The 17,037-nt window shown below is 36.7% G+C and overlaps 2 protein-coding genes across 2 annotated transcripts; both read right to left on the bottom strand.

Annotated features, from left to right (window-relative positions):
• Positions 1–5,842: 5,842 nt before the first annotated feature.
• LOC131634592 (putative F-box/LRR-repeat protein 23) lies at positions 5,843–6,890 on the bottom strand. Its single transcript, XM_058905257.1, has 2 exons — positions 6,505–6,890; positions 5,843–6,392 (listed from the first exon to the last, which is right to left on the bottom strand). The coding sequence occupies exons 1-2, from the start codon at positions 6,888–6,890 to the stop codon at positions 5,843–5,845; spliced, it is 936 nt and encodes a 311-aa protein (XP_058761240.1).
• A 625-nt stretch (positions 6,891–7,515) lies between these two features.
• Positions 7,516–8,745, bottom strand: LOC131634591 (uncharacterized). Its single transcript, XM_058905256.1, has one exon. The coding sequence runs from the start codon at positions 8,743–8,745 to the stop codon at positions 7,516–7,518; it is 1,230 nt and encodes a 409-aa protein (XP_058761239.1).
• Between the last annotated feature and the right edge of the window lie 8,292 nt (positions 8,746–17,037).

Raw genomic sequence — 17,037 nt, 5'->3', positions numbered from 1 at the left:
TAAAAAGGTACAATAAAATAAAAACAACACAAAATACATTAACGATACGAATAAAATTCCTATTGAGCGCCACGTGGACCATGGTACGATCCGCATTGAGGTTGTCTAATAGGTCGCGTAGAAGGGTCACGAGTTGGTAGTGCTCCCCTATTCCTGCGACGCCCCCCTCTATTTGGTTCCTATTGTGTTTGAGTCGACGGCCCCTCAATGCATTCCGGGTCTACAAAATCTGTGAGCCGTCCTTGGCCTCTAGTATTCCCGCTATAGGAAAGGCGGGTGCCCGCATGGCCGTCAAAGCTTTGTCTAGGTGGGTTGAAATTTCTCCTAGTGGGTGCGGCCTGGAAGTTTGGATTTTGGAAGTTGGTGGTGGATTCGGTTTGGTTAAAATAGATTGGTTGTGGTGGTGTATTGAAGTTAGATGGTTGGCTGGGGTATTGTGATGTTGGTTGGTCGAATGTGTTGTAAGGCGGGTATTCTTCTTGTATGCCTATGTCGGGGGTTAGTGGTGGTGATGTGGAAGAACCCCCCACATTGAGGTCTTGGAAGTGTGATCCGGAAGAGCTACCGACATGGTATTGTTGGGATTGTTGTTGTTGTTGTTGGTAAAAAGGCGTTTGTTGGTGGATTGGTTGGTGGTGGTAATTTTGTTGTTGTTGTGGTTCTTATTGTGGTGGGTAATGTTGTAGTTGGTAATTTGGTGGTGGTTGATGATGATGGAAATACGGTGGTGGTTGTTCTTGATGAAAATTTTGTTGTTGTTGTTGTTGTTGTTGGTAAATAGGTGGTTGTTGTTGTTGTCCTCCAAAATATGGTTGTTGTTCTCGCGGGTCAGCTAAATAGAAAGGGACAGACACAAATATTTTGGGATTTGTGACCGATCTGTACCAGTTGACATATTCAGGCGTTGGTTTCATTTCCTCCGGCGCCACAGGAAATTGTAAAACAGTGTTGGAACGTTTAGCCCATATTTTACGCTGATATCTAGCAAACGTCTGCCAATTTTCTACGTACCACTGTTCGCTAACCTTCGCCAGATGCCAACGTCCCAAAGAGTCAGGCTCAGAGGGGTCAGGGATACCTTGATGCATGCCGAATTGGAGCTTCACACGGTCACTTGGGTGCATCTCCACAGTGGTGAACCGTATGATGGGTGTTTTTGCCGTCCAAACAGCTGCCTCTTTACGGTCGGGTACGTGGTCCAAACCCAAGTAAGGTCTCCAAAGAAACTGCAACAAAAAAAATATTAATTTCAAATTATATAAGATAGTTAATTTTACAAATATATTTAGAAGATGGAAATGTTTAGTGGTGTTACATCTTGGGGTCTTAATCGATCCAATAGTTGGCGGTAAAAAATGATTTTATTTATTGGCGTATTGGTGTAGTCTATCCCGAGGGCATTAAACCTAAACACATTCAAAAATAAAATCCAAGGGTCCAACGGTACATTCATATCAATTGAGGTACTTATTAAGTTAATTACCTTCCCAAACCCCGCACGCTCAAGATAAGGCACAATCCAAGGGTCCGGAGGACTTATCGGTCCCGCACGGGTTCTAAATCTCGTGATATCCTATAAAAAAACGATGTTGTCGCCACCCCCTTTGGCGACAACTATAAAAAATCAATGTTGTCGCCACCCCCTTGGGCGACAACTCTAAAAAATCAATGTTGTCGCCACCCCCTCTAGCGACTGCCTGCATGCATTAGTCTTGTCACATTTATTTGTTTCAGACTTTGTATAGCGTGTATTCTTGCATGCATGCTTGTGTAAGATGTGGGGACGAGATTCCTTAATTGCATAGGTGTGTAAGAGATTCCCTAGCCTGCATGCATTAGTCTTGTCACATTTAAATGTTTCAGACTTTGTATAGCGTGTATTCTTGCATGCATGCTTGTGTAAGATATGGGGACGAGATTCCTTAATTGCATAGGTGTGTAAGAGATTCCATTGTGGCATGCATGTATTCTTGTCATGTTTATTTGCTCTTCAGACTTTGTATTGTGTGTATTCTTGCATGCATCCTTAACGTTTCTTAGCACTGAGTTTGAGCAAATTATATTGCAATCTCCTTTTGAATTTGAATCAGGCACTGAGTTATCTTAACTTTTTTTTTGTTTTTTTTTTTAATTTTTTTTATTTTAACATATTTAAAATATATATATATATATTAAAATAGCGCAGATGTCATGGAAAACATTAATTCATTCATTAATTAAAAGGTACATTAAAAGGTCATGGAAAACATTAATACATGGAAAACATTAATTCATTCCAAAAAAAAAACATCTAAGAAATTACTACGGTTAAAACAATGTCATTGGGTCCATGCATCATTTGAATGGCATCAATGTCGTATTCCACGTTATCCCAGAAACTTATCGTTGCTCCAATCACAGACTGAAAGTATGGGTCCATGCATCATTTCAATGCAATCAATGTTGTCGCCACCCCCGTCGGCGACAACACTTAAAAATCAATGTTGTCGCCACCCCCTTTGGCGACAACTCTTAAAAATCAATGTTGTCGCCACCCCCATTGGCGACTGCCATAATTGCATAGGTGTGTAAGAGATTCCCTAGCCTGCATGCATTAGTCTTGTCACATTTAAATGTTTAAGACTTTGTATTGCATGTATTCTTGCATGCATGCTTGTGTAAGATGTGGGGACGAGATTCCATTAAGGCATGCATTAGTCTTGTCATGTTTGAATCTTGTGCAGAATTATTGCATGTATTCTTGCATGCATGCTTGTGTAAGATGTGGGGACGAGATTCCATTGTGGCATGCATTAGTCTTGTCATGTTTGAATCTTGTGCAGAATTATTGCATGTATTCTTGCATGCATTAGTCTTGTATAAGAGGTGGTGCATCTATTATATGAACTACTTCACAGATTTACAACACAATTCTCCCAGACATTTCTTCTTTCACACCTAAACTTCACAAACATTCATCCCACATATTTATCACAAACACATATCAAAATTATGGCATCCACCTCGCAATACAAAGTTCGTGTTCATATGAACGGTGAGACTTACCACTGCGACACAAATGGTTTTCTTTTTAGAAACACCAACTCAACACGTTTTGCTCTAAATAGACAGGCGGACTTCTCTTATCTAAAAAGGAAAATCGAATCCAAAATAAGAGAACCAGTCTCTCAAATATTTTACCAACAACCCCTAGTTGAACCTAACAACTCGGTCAAGTTTTATCAATCACAGATAACAACTGACATAGAGGTTCAAAACATGTTCCTTACCCATGAGTATTTTGGTTATGATTATCTGGAACTGTACATAGTGGTCGAACAAATTGTTCCTTCACAAAATACTCACTCACAGGTTATTGATCCTGTTGTTGATGACGAACAACAGCCCGAACATGTCATGGACGAAGAAACTGAAATAGAAGATGTTGTTGACGAGTTGGTGAATCGTGACTCCGAAGATGACGAACAAGTTCCAGTACCGGATCCAGTACCAAATACACATGCATACTCACCTCCAGCAAATTTCACAACACTTAATTTGGGAGAGGACGACCCATCGTCCGATATGTTCTACAATCCATATATGCGGTCAGACGAGGAGCTAAAAGAGGGTGACACGTTTCGTTCGAAGGATGATTGTATGTTGGCTATAAAAAATTGGCACTTAGCAAATTGTGTTGATTTTAAAGCTGATCGCTCAAATCCAGAGAGAGTGACTATTGTGTGCAAAAACCTGGAGTGTGGATACATGCTGAAGGCATCATTCAGAAAGAAATTTAATGCATGGGTGATATGTTCGATATCTCAAGGCCACGCCTGCGTCACCACTAATATGGCGCAAGATCATCGAAAACTCAGTCATGACATGATATGTCATACCATCATTCCTCTTGTCGAAACTGACACATCACTGAAGGTGAAGACAATAATTTCTCAATGCGTTTCTGTGTTCAAATACAGACCTTCGTACAGAAAGGCTTGGTTAGCTAAGCAGAAAGCAATTGAAAAAGTCTACGGAAACTGGGAGGAATCATACCAACAACTTCCTCGCTACTTGGTTGCACTGCAATTGTATTCACCTGGGACTGTTACTATATTGGAGACACTGCCGGCACAGTCCCAGGACGGAACTCCTCTCGAAGGTAATGGAATCTTCCATAGACTGTTCTGGGCGTTTCGACTATGCATCATTGGTTTTGGTTTTTGCAAGCCGATTATTCAAATTGATGGAACATGGCTGTATGGGAAATACAAGGGAACTTTGCTGATGGCGGCCGCGCAGGATGGAAACAGCAACATTTTTCCAATAGCCTTTGCTCTGGTAGAAGGAGAAACAGCTGCTGCTTGGAGTTTCTTTCTGAAGAATCTCTGAGCTAGAGTTACTCCACAACCTAATCTTTGTTTGATTTCAGACAGGCACGCTTCTATTGACAGCGCATACAACAATCTGGCAAATGGTTGGCACAACCCCCCGTCTAAGCATGTCTACTGTATTAGGCATATAGCACAAAATTTTATGAGAGAGATCAAAGATAAATTTTTGAAGAACCACTTGGTGAACGCGGGGTATGCCTTAAACCAACCTGGATTTCAATACTACCGCCGAGAAATAGCCTTGACAAATCCAGATGCAGGGAGGTGGATTGACAGCATTGACAGAGCGAGATGGACTAGGTCATACGACGATGGGGCTAGGTGGGGTCACATGACTACAAATCTTGTGGAATCAATGAACGGGGTTTTCAAAGGCATTCAAAACCTACCTGTAACTGCCTTGGTTAGTGCTACATATTTTCGGATGGCAACTTTGTTCGCCACAAGAGGTAAGCGGTGGAATTCAATGTTACAAACACAACAGGTATACAGCGATGTCTGCATGAAATATATACAACAAGAATCTGCCAAGGGTAACACTCATCGAGTGACCGAGTTCGACCGTCATGGCCACACCTTCTGTGTAAAAGAAACAATTGACCACAACCAGGGGCTTCCACGACAAGAGTATTGCGTCAATATCCCAGGTCGTTGGTGTAATTTATTTTTTCAATGAAATGGAATCAAATTATTAGTTAAAAAAATAATAATGAAAAATAAGTTAACAAAAAAATTATATAAAAAAATAATGTTGAAAAAATAGTTGGAAAAAAGGACCTAAAAAAATTATGGAGAAAAAATAAAAAAGAAAAAAAAATAACATAAAAAAATGAAAAAAAAAAATAAGGGGGGGTGTTGTCGCCGGGGGGTGGCGACAACACCTAAAGATACAACGAAGGCGCCACTGGGCCTGGCGAACACACTATGGGTCAAAACGTTGTCGCCACCCCCCTGACGACAACGTGTTATATTTATAAAAAAAAACATTTTTGTAATTTTTTTGAAAAGTTGGTTATTTCTGAAAAAAATTTTAAGAAAAGTGAATATTGAAAAAAAAAAATCACAATGTTATAGGTTTAGCTTATGAGTAAGCCACTTGTTTACATAGGTATAGGAGCCTCAATTTGTTGGGTGGCAGTACTATTATACTTTAAAGCATTATGTAGGGCCATTGGTAGATTGACAGTTTGGTTGGTAGTAGTTTGGTTCAGGCTCAGCACTGGCATATCTTATGCCTAAACTTCTAAATTAATTGATTCATTTTGCAATTTAAGAAAGAAAAAAAATTAATACAACTATGTAAACTATTCTAATGATTTTTATGATATCTTTCAAACTCTTATCTTGTTAAGAGATTATAGAATGACTAAGAAATAATCTGAGAATACAAAGTCAAATTATATGTGGATCATAAATCAACAAAGTAAAAGTACAACACCCTGGAATGCAAAAAGCTTTCCAACGCTTGATCAAATTATTTCCTGAATCTGATCTACCAAAGACAAATCAAAATCATCTAAATCAGAACACATTCTCAACTGCACATGGATAGCATAATCATCAAACTTAAATTTATTATCTATAGAATCAGATGGAAATCTTAATTCTTTGATCTGTTCACTGCATCTTTGATTCAAACTTCCATCCAAATCGAGATAAAGGCATCCTCGAACATCAAGAGACTCAAGAAGAGGACATCCATCTAAAATAGCTAGCAATCCATTGTTAGTTAGCCCATTGTTCAAAATTGCAAGATGGCGCAGCTTAGGCATTGTTTTTGCGATAGTAAATGCAACATCGTCGGACTTACTGTCTAGTGTCTCAATATAAGGGCTAAATTTCAGCGATTTCAAAACCGGACAACTTTGGCCTATATGTTCAAAAAATTCTGTTTCTTCGTAAAAACTGTGGAAAATATCAAGCTCTTCTAAGAATGGCTGATTCTTCACAACTTCATAGAATGCTGCAGTTGAAATGTCATAGCATTTTTCTAGCCTCATGGATCTCAGGTGACTTGCACTGAAAATTTTAAAACGAAAAAGGGAAAACAGGAACCAAAATAAAATGTAGTGATTTTACAAGGATAAAGATAAAAAAAAAAACCTTAGAAGTGTTGAAAATGATATATTACCTTTGAGCAATGTGACGGAGGAGATCATCGGTTCCGAATTTATTAATATATAAGTTTTTGAGATGACCGCAACTTCGATCAACAGCATAGTGACAAATCTTTTCTAATCTGCTGAAATTTTCAAAGTAAGAATCTGGCTGAAAGAGATCAGTGATCTCGTCAATGGTGATACCGGTAAACATGTCATTGGTGGACCACATGAGAGGGTCTTTGCAAATGTTCCACCAGAGAGAGCAGACAACCGATGCACTTGTAACTATTTCAAGTGTACCAAGTCTCTGCAGTATGTTCTTTGTTATGTCTCTGGGAAGTTCAAGCCAGTTTGGCTTTGGTGAGATGTTAAGATTCTCGATTGCCATTACAGGACTCAAACCAGTAGAAGCCATAATGGAACATGCAAACGATAGGACAAGGATTTATTTGTTAAAGAGTTAAAGTGCCAGGAATAACAATGATGCTCAACGGTTTTCAAGGCTAAAATATGGGGAATAACAAATGTCACGTGTTTTTGTATTAACCTCATTAATTACCTTTATGGTGTAAGACCATTTGGGTATCCAATAAACTAGATTTTGATTTACTTCAAATTTGTATTGAGCTTTGTATCTTTATTCATTACTGTAGGCTGAATTAACTGGTTATCAATTGAATCAATTTTGACTACTTTATTAACCGGTAAATATATGATTAATTTATTGGAAAGCGTGCATTCAATGTATCGAAACTTTAAATATGATTTTATTACATTTAATTACATTTAACTTTTACTAATTATAGTACCCTTAACATGTGCCCTTAGGGCACATGTTAGGATTACCCTTATTAATTTGTCTCAATTTCATCATAAAACATCCGTTTAGAATGCAAAGTCATACAGTCATATCAATCAACATGATATTGTGCAATCCTTTTAATAAGGGTAGTTTTGCCAAATGAAAATTGGTGCTCTATTATCACCGCCAATTCTTTGTAGCTTATTTTGTTGAACTCATTGAAATCATACCTTATCCATCAAGCAACAAAAGTACAGTTGGTTACTCGAATAGCAAGTTGATAGGAAGCCAATGGTTTCAGAAGCAATGGAAAGAATGAAATCAACAATAAACATGAACCTTTATTTTTTGGTTGTTTTGCTGATGGAGACATATTTGGCTTAACCGAAAATTTTTGTGATTTTTTTCCTGGGTTTTCCTCAACAATAACAGGTGTATTGTTTAAAGAGTTGTCATGGAAAGAAGATACCTCCTTAGACTTCAAGGATTCATCTTTTGTTTTTTTAAATGATGGCGGATCTGGTGGTTCTGGTAACAATGTCGGAGATGTCGTCGGATGCTGTTTCAAATATGATAATTTTGCTGGAGATGACATGGGGGTTGTCGTCAGAAGTGACATAGGAGATATCAGAGACGTCGGGACTGTGGCCGGAGTCGAGAGTGTTGCCGGGGAAGACACCGGGGTTGTCGTCGGAGCCTGCAACGTCATAAATGATGTCGGATAAGACACCGGAAGTGTTGTCGGAGAAGACGCCAAAAATGTCATCTGAAACAATTTCTTTTCTGAAGTAATAACTGTGACCTCAGTTTCTTCCTCAGCAACCCGTTTTTCTGGTGTAGTGGCAACAATAATTTTTTGATTTTCTCTGCAGCTTTGTGAAATTGTTTGAGATCTTTGCTTGAAAGATCGAAAAGAGGTTTGATATTTTTCATCAATAGCTCTCTTTTCATCCTTATATTTTTCTTCAGCTAGATGCAACTTTTGGAAAAGCTCTTGAAAATCATTTGAATAAGTTTGAGTTTGTTGTTGAGTGAATGATTGATTTTGTTCTGGAATTGGAGTGGGTGAAGGGTGGGTGTGATACTGGTAAGGATTATTGACTAAAATTTGGGTGGGTGAAGGGTGGATGTGATACTGGTAAGGGGTAGGTGTGTGAGGGTCGTTTGATTGGTTTTGAAAAGTATGAAAACTAATGTTGGTGGAGTTAGGGTGTGTGTGTGATGTTGCTATGGGAGAAATCACTGGTTGTTCGTAAAGATTGTTGTAGCAGGTCGAGGAAATATGTGAATGAGATGGATATGGGTTATAAGGTGTAGGTGGTGAATATCTATGATTTACATATAAAGTTGGAGATGATGATGAAACATGAGTGTTGGAATAATAAGGTGTAAAAATTTCCCATGGAAAAGATGGAAATGAGGGTGTGGTAGGAGTGGTGTTTATGGTGGAGTGAAATTGGTATGCCATGGGAGGATTTGATGTTCAAAAATGAAAGCACCAATTGATAGGAAGATTCCTATCAAGACTATAAAATTAGGGTTTTCTAACTAAAAGGGGAAGAACACTAAAAGTAAAGGAAATTAAAATAAAAGATAATTTGATTTCATTGATTCTCTAAAATGTGTCAAAGACACTACTTATATAATGATTTTAATGGATAAATAACTTAAAGCCCAGAAGCTATTAAAAGCCCAAAAGCTATTAGGAATATTCTAGAAAATATAATAACTTTTAATATATCCAAATACTAATAAAATTAATAATAAATTATTCTATTGAGCTCTCTATCATAATCCTACCAAGACTATCAATTTAGGGTTCAACAATAAAAAGAGAAAGACATTAAAAATAAGCTAAGAAAATAGAGATAAAAATATAAAAATAACATTGATTTCTTTGATACCCTTAATTGTGTCAAAGACACTACATATATAGTACTCATAGTGACACTAAACTAGAAGGCCCAAATGAAAAGTCCAATTCAACAAAACATTTAAATCAAATAACAACTAACATGATTATATTACTAATTAAAATATCTAATTGCACCTCCTATCAGATTAGCTTCCTATCAATTGGTGCTTTCATTTCGATCTCATTCTCCCAAATTATATGGTTGTTCCAGTCTTCTATGGAGAAGAAGAAGATGCCTATTGGTGGATTCTATGTTTGGAGAAATTTTTCAAGGAGCATGAAACACCCAAATCATTGAAGGTTTTAAAAGTTGTTGGAGCATTGAGAGGTTCTGCTTTCACATGGTGGATATGGTGGTGTCGTGTTCATCCGAGATATAATTGGGACACATTTACAACAGCATTGCTATGGCGTTTCAAGCCAGAGTGGAGACCCATTTTACCGCTTGACGATGAAGAAGAGGAACCAACATCTAAATCAACGGAGAATATAGAAGGAGCATCAGATCTGTCCGAAAAATCTTTTAAAGGTGAAACCTTAGGTGGAATTTCAATTTCAAAAGAAACAAAAGAGGAAACGGAAGAACTCGAAGAACAATCCGTTGTCGGTGAATCTGTTGTTGAGAAGATTCTCAAAAAGCCCAATGTTAATTCGGCTCTTCTCTACAATGATGTCCATTTTACAATTTCGCCAATTCCACCAAAATCACCCTATTCACCACCGGTGAGGGTTTCAAATGCCACTACTCAATTTCACTCAAAAAAGTTTGATTACATTCCAAAAGAGATGCGACTACTACCAATTTTAGATCCATCCATTCCCTCAAAACCATTTCCAGCAACATTGAGGTCCAAAACCCACATATCACTCACCGCAAACCATTATTTTCCCTCTCTTCATCCTCATAAAGAGTACTACACAAAAGAAACAGAAAAATTCAAATTGTTATTGCTGAGAGAGTGGAAGCGATATTTGAAGGACATGATGTATTGGATTCATGCCACCCCTGCTGAAATAATCCAAACCAGAGATCCTCCGCCAAAGCCGTCGCAGCTTGTATTGTGTTGGTCTCAACCATCCAGTCATCATCACACATGGAAGGTAAGCATTGCCACCGATACATTTAGCTTTTCAATTCTCTTGAATGTATTAACCGGAGATAGAGATGTCATGTATCAGCGGTTGTTATTTGTACCTATCATGCAACATGAATTCCATTTTGCAATTTCTCCAAAATCACCAGACCGACGCTGTTGCATCTTGGCGTACGAATCATGGTCGTCAAATTGGACTTTCTCGCATAAATTGTATCATGACAACAACTACCCTGCAATTTGGTCAAGTTTATCAGTGTCGTGGGTGCCATGGCGCACATGGTGTTATTGTATTTCTATTTTATATTGGAACCAAATGGCGTTGAAGTTGAATCAGAAAAGTTTCTCCAGCAATATGAAGCTTCTGTCAATCACTTCAGTTTTAAAATGTTTATGTTCACAACAAGTTCCCTTGCTCCAAAAACCTGCACAGAAACTGTTTGACAAATTGTCACAAAGATCAAGTTGCATTATCTCTTATATGTTTAGTGCCACCATACATCCAGCTGTAGATTGGCTTGCTAGGAATTATTTTAGGAACCCTGTTGTGGTGACTATAGGCACTGCTAAAAAAACAAGTGACTTGGAAGCCAGCATGTTTAATCTTAGGGGGCGCCGAGGATATGGCAAAGAGTGCATAAATCGTTATAAGATGATTACAAGATTTCACCATCAAAGAGTTCCCCTGGTAATCCTTGTCTGTGGAACTGCTTGTGTTGGAAAGTCTACAATTGCCACACAGCTTGCACAACGGCTAAATTTGCCAAATGTATTACAGACTGATATGGTTTACAAATTGTTGCGTACTTCAACGGATGCACCATTGGCTTCAACTCCTGTATGGGCCCAAGACTTCAATTCATCAAAAGAGTTAATAACTGAGTTTTGTAGAGAATGCATGATTGCTCGTAAAGGTTTGGGTGGTGACTTGATAAAGGCAATGAAAGATGGAAAACCAATTATAATTAAGGGAATACACTTAGATCCTAGCATTTATTTAGTGGAAGAAATCACAGTGCTGCAAGTGCTGGAAATAATAATGGAAAACAAACTCTTGACATTTATCTTGTTAATTCTACTATGGATTTTAAAGTACACTGGAACTTTGGTGAGAATTTGGATTTTGTCTAAAGCAATTAGAATGGTACTCTTTCAAATAGTGGAGTTCAAGAAATTTATTCAAGAGTCTAACTTTTATGACTGAACCTTGAGGACAAGGTTCAAGTGAACCCGACGGCAAGAAATTTATTCAAGAGTCTAACTTTTATGACTGAAGATAATACAATTAGAATAGCAAGTCATGACATCAAGTTACTATGAGCAGTTGGTATTGTTGTTAACTTGCTGCTATGATAGGTTGATGACAGTTTGTTATTAGTTAGTTACAAGCTCCTATAACTATACTATAATGTAACTAACTTCTCCATTAATGCAAATCTACTTTCTCTCATAATTGTATTATCTTCTTCAATATGCATTTCTTCATCTTTTCCCTGCAATTTGTATAACTTGAAGATGGTATCAGAGCTCTTCCGAACTCTGCTGCACATCGTTGTTCATCATGATTCACAAAAATGGCAATGCTTTGATTTCCAACGCAAATCCTACGAATCCTATATATATATATATATATATATATATATATATATATATATATATATATATATATATATATATATATAAGGAACATATCAAGTGAGAACATTTTTAAATGAGAGATGAGAGGAACAAATATCAACCATTGAATTCATCAAGAGTGAGAAATTAATAGCCACATTAATGCATTAACATTCTCTCTCTCTTGATGAATCAAATGGTTGATATTTGTTCCTCTCATCTCTCATTATAAAATGCTCTCACTTGATATACTCCCAATATATATATATATATATATATATATATATATATATATATATATATATATATATATATATATATATATATATATATATATATATATATATATATATAGGAGCATTATTAAATGAGAGATGAGAGAAAGAAATATCAACCATTGGATTCATCAAGAAAGAGAAATTAATAGTCTCATTAATGTAGTAACATTCTCTCTCTTGATGAATTCAATGGTTGATATTTCTTCCTTTCATCTCTCATTTAAAAATGCTCTCACTTGATATGCTCCCATATATATATATATATATATATATATATATATATATATATATATATATATATATATATATATATATATATATATATATATATATATATATATATATATATATATATATATATATATATATATATATATATATACGGCGTGCCTTGGAATAAAATTTTTTTTCTGGATGACATGAAAGCTTCGTCATGAAAAACATTATTTGTAGTAGTGTAACTAGCTATAATAATATCCCAAATTGATTGAGTTCCATATCACGAAAATGAAACTTCCTTCTAGCCCTTCTAGTTTGTAGGCCCCATGTGGAAGCTTCTAGTATACTTGATATGGGCCTTAATAATTAGGTTGTAAATTTCTGAGGCGAGCGGGCATGACCACTTGTTTGAACACGAGGTCATCCTCATACATTTTTCTTGGGACCAATTTAAAGTTATATCTTCAGGTGACCCACGGTTTGGCAAAGAATTCCCTGAAATAAGTGATTTCTCAAATTTTTTAAACTAAATTTGTCATATATCCGAGCTATGGTTCATTTCCTCTTTGTTTAATCGTGCATTCCTCCAGGTGGAAGTGTCAATTTCCACAAGTACATGGCGCCAACACCATGTACCGTTGTAAAAGTCCACTCGGTGGTTGTGGAATTAGGCATAATATGGTACGACCATAAAAATTTATGGAGTTGGTTGTCCCATAGACCCTTTGCATTGTTCAACTTCTTCGTTAGCCCGCATAACATTTCTTTGTTCGTTGTATTAGCTTGGACATTGGCTTGGGGATGGGCGACTGGTATGAACTTCATTTGTATTCTGAAGTCATGGCAGAAATCTATCATAAATGTGTTGGAAAATTGAGTCTCATTATCAAAGATGATCGAACTAGAATTACTTAAACTGCATAAGATTTGCTGCTTATAAAAGCGTCGTAGCCTTTTTAAGGTGATCTTAGATACTGCCTCTACCTCTATCCATTTTGTAAAATAGTCTACCCCTACAATAAGGAATTTCATATGTTTGGGTGCTAACCAGAAAGGACCTAAGATATCCATGGACCAGTAGAAAATGGCCAAGGAGATCTAACTGAATGATGGAGCTCAAAAGGCTCATGATGTAGGATAAATTGTGTCTGGCACTTGTCGCATTTTCTAAAAAATTCTACATTGTCTTTCAACAGAGGGGCTAATTATAGCTTGCCATCAATAACTTATGGGTGAAGGCTCGCCCACCAATATGACAACCATACCTTCCTTGATGGACCTCAATTGGGACAAGAGAGACTCATCCTCTCCGATTTACATTAGAATAGGGGAGAATTTTCCCATCTTATAGAGTTTTCCCGCACCAATGGTATATTTGGCAGCAAGTATTCAAATTCTTTTTGCTTTATCAATACGGGGTTTGTGTTACCTCAATAGCATTGATTTTCCCTGCTTTAAAGTTGGGGGAAATTATGGTATCTTGTATAACCCTTTGATTATGGCTTCCCTTTTAGTATAAGTGAGCTTCAAGAGGATCTCGGCTCAAGGATTTATGGTCATCCTTTTTCAGTGCATATACATTATTTCAAATAACTTGAATGCTCATATAAGTTTTGTACCTTAATATTGTAGAGAAATTTGATAATGTGGGGAGATATAAGTTTCATTTACTTCATATTCCTAATGACCTAATTAGAAAACAACTACGAGTCACTCATGCGTTCTATGATGGTTTCATACTCAACTTAATTTCTGTTGGTTTTGAATTCAATCTTTAACGTTTGTTCTATGAGAAGGTTGTATGGACCTTCTATAATTTCTGTTCGGTTGATAATATATAAACATGGGGAGCCACCTCGCCAATTGGTGAGCTAAATTGTGCTAAGAAGTTTACCAAATCTTGTGATTTAATACTACCTTTGGGCATATAGTGGATATCATACTCAAATAATTCAACCGACAGAAATACCATCTTTCTTGCTAGATCTAACTTCTTCAAGATTTGACATATATGATAATTGGTTTTGACCAAAAACCGATGTCCTTGGAAGTAGACCCCGAGCTTCCATGTTGTGATCAAGACCTCCAGTGCTAGCCTTTAAATCTTCTGGTATATTTCTTCAACGCCTTTAAAGACCTTGATCACGAAGTACATTGGTTGTTTGCTTGTGTCTTTCTCTTGAACAAGCAGAAAACTCACCGGTCACTCTAAAACAGACATGTTTAGATAAAGGGGCAAGCCGACCTTAAAGTGAGTTAAGAATTAAGATGGGGGCATCTCCAAGAATATCTTAAGAGCGGTGAACCCTTATTTACACTTAATTTCTCACATTAGCGGAGAAGTGGAAAGCTGCATCACCTGCACATGAAATAAAGTAAGATAGGTTGGCGAGGTGCCTCGTTAGCTACTACACCAATTTAGTTTTAGAGGGTATCCTTATTTTCATTATGGTATGACACTTGTCATGGATTGCCTATATTCCTCTTTAGGCCAACATGAATCTCATGAATTTTTCTGCATGTACCCTAAACGAGCATTTGGCATGGTTGAGACGCATATTTTATTTTCTAGCTAACTCCAATATGTTTTCCAAATTTGTGCAATGGGTGTTGTATTTTGTGATATTTACGATTATATAATCGATGTAGACTTCTGGGTTGCACCCATTCTGATATGTAGCGCATGCGTTCTTCAACCCAACCTGAATGAAATTATAGTAGTAGTTATCATATTTATACATGAAAACAGTCTTCGAGGCATCCACAAGATCCATATTTATCTCATTTTAGCCTGAGTAGGCACCCATAAAGCTTATTATATTGTAGCTGATGACACTCTGTCATTACATATATTTCGTAAAAGAATCAGAGAAAAATCAGTCGAAGAGGAGCAAATTTGAGTAATAAAGGCCAAAGGATGATGCAAAAAAACCAAGTATGAAGAAATTTTCACTTAAAGAAAATTGGCTGAAAAAAGGAGCAACAAGAAGAAAAGTTACAGGAACAATCACGTTGGTCATCGCGTGCGTGATAAAGCTGTAAAAGTTGCATCGCACGAGCAATACTCTCTATTACATGCACGTTGCTATCTATGACGCAAACGATGGGCCTTTTTCCGACGCGTTCTGACTGTTTTTGAATGCTTTGAAAGGGGATGTTTGACATCTTTTTAGGTGTTCTACGAGTTTTGGCTGAAAGTGACGATAAAGAGTACCAAAAGTATGATTTTGAGAGCAATGGAAGCCATTAGTGGCCAGTTCTTCAAGGATTTTCTCATGCAATCTTCATTGTATCAATTGGTATTTTTTGTATTAGTATATGTAGATAAACACTTTTAGGTTATGTTTTGTTTGATGGACTTATTTTGAACCTGTTGGAACATAAGTTTAATTTGTTAGTGCATGAATAATTGAATTTATATTTCTATTTAATTTTCGCTTATGCTTAATGCTTTTTATTAAGATACTTTGTTAATATGATTATGGGCGAATAAGGATTACTGACCATTAGTCTATATGTTGGAACTAGTGCAATTATTATACTTACGTTGATTGAATATGGATAGGAGGCCTCTAGTAGTGGCATTAGAATTAACATCAAGTTGCATCGCCTAATTTCATTTACGCGGGTTGAATAGGGATAAGAGATCTATAGTAGAAATTAGTTAGCTATACACTAAAGGATTATGTATAGTGGTTTTTTTAATTCTCTAAGGAAATGTAAGGACTTTATCATTCACGTAGTGAATTAAACATTAGGAGGGGATAAATAAGGGATTCTAAGAAAAACCCGACCTCTTTCGCGTTATTTTCAAAACAACTTCAATTTTCAAAATCAAACGTGAAACCCTCCCCTCCCCATTTTTTAAAATAACACCCTGAGGGAAACAATCTTATTTTTATTACTTTAACACAATCGACACACTTGCCAAGAAATCATCAATTTTTTTGTGTTGTGGACGGCTGTTGATAATTTCAACAAGGCAACACTTGTGCAATGTTTTCGTTTTTTTATTGTTACACATTACAAATAAGGTATTTGAGTTGTGTATGTGCAATTTAGGATCAGAGATGATACCTTTGGATCCATAAATTGAAAGAAATGCCTGGGAAAATTGGAAAGCAGTTAGAGAAGTCACTCTAGCACAAGAGACATTGGTAAAGGAAAATCCACTTGTTTCTTTAGATAGTGAAATAGACAAATAAACGACCATGGGAATCATACCACTACCCTAAACCATGGGGGACTACTACAAAAGGACTGGCACAAGGAAATTTCCAGGGGTTTTATACCCGCTGACCATGTGAACTTTGATTTTAAAATTTCGATTCTTTCAAGTTTAAGAGACAATCCTTTTGATGGAAATTTAATTAGGGATATATGGGAGGATCTTGCTCGATTCTATGAAATAGCCTCAATGTGCAGGAAAACTGATGTTACTAAAAACCTGGTGAAGGTGAGGCTGTTTGGGTTCTTGTTGATTGAAAGAGCCAAAGATAGGTTACTATGTCTTCCTAATGGTGCCATTGTAACTTAGAAGAAACTTTCTGGAAAGATTCTTCACTAGCACACATTTCACTCAAAGAAAATCTTAAATCACTATTTATGATTCATGGGAGAGATTTAAATTATGATTA

This window comes from Vicia villosa, unplaced genomic scaffold, assembly GCF_029867415.1.
Source record: "Vicia villosa cultivar HV-30 ecotype Madison, WI unplaced genomic scaffold, Vvil1.0 ctg.001319F_1_1, whole genome shotgun sequence".
In the NCBI taxonomy this organism is placed as follows: domain Eukaryota; kingdom Viridiplantae; phylum Streptophyta; class Magnoliopsida; order Fabales; family Fabaceae; genus Vicia; species Vicia villosa.
This window is presented reverse-complemented; position numbering and strand designations above follow the sequence as displayed.

Excerpts from the sequence above, each read along its gene's own strand:
- LOC131634592 (XM_058905257.1), bottom strand. The coding sequence starts at position 6,890 with ATGGCTTCTACTGGTTTGAGTCCTGTAATGGCAATCGAGAATCTTAAC. Across the intron at positions 6,393-6,504 it reads CTCCGTCACATTGCTCAAAG|TGCAAGTCACCTGAGATCCA; the intron begins GTAATATATCAT and ends TAAAATTTTCAG.
- LOC131634591 (XM_058905256.1), bottom strand. The coding sequence starts at position 8,745 with ATGGCATACCAATTTCACTCCACCATAAACACCACTCCTACCACACCC.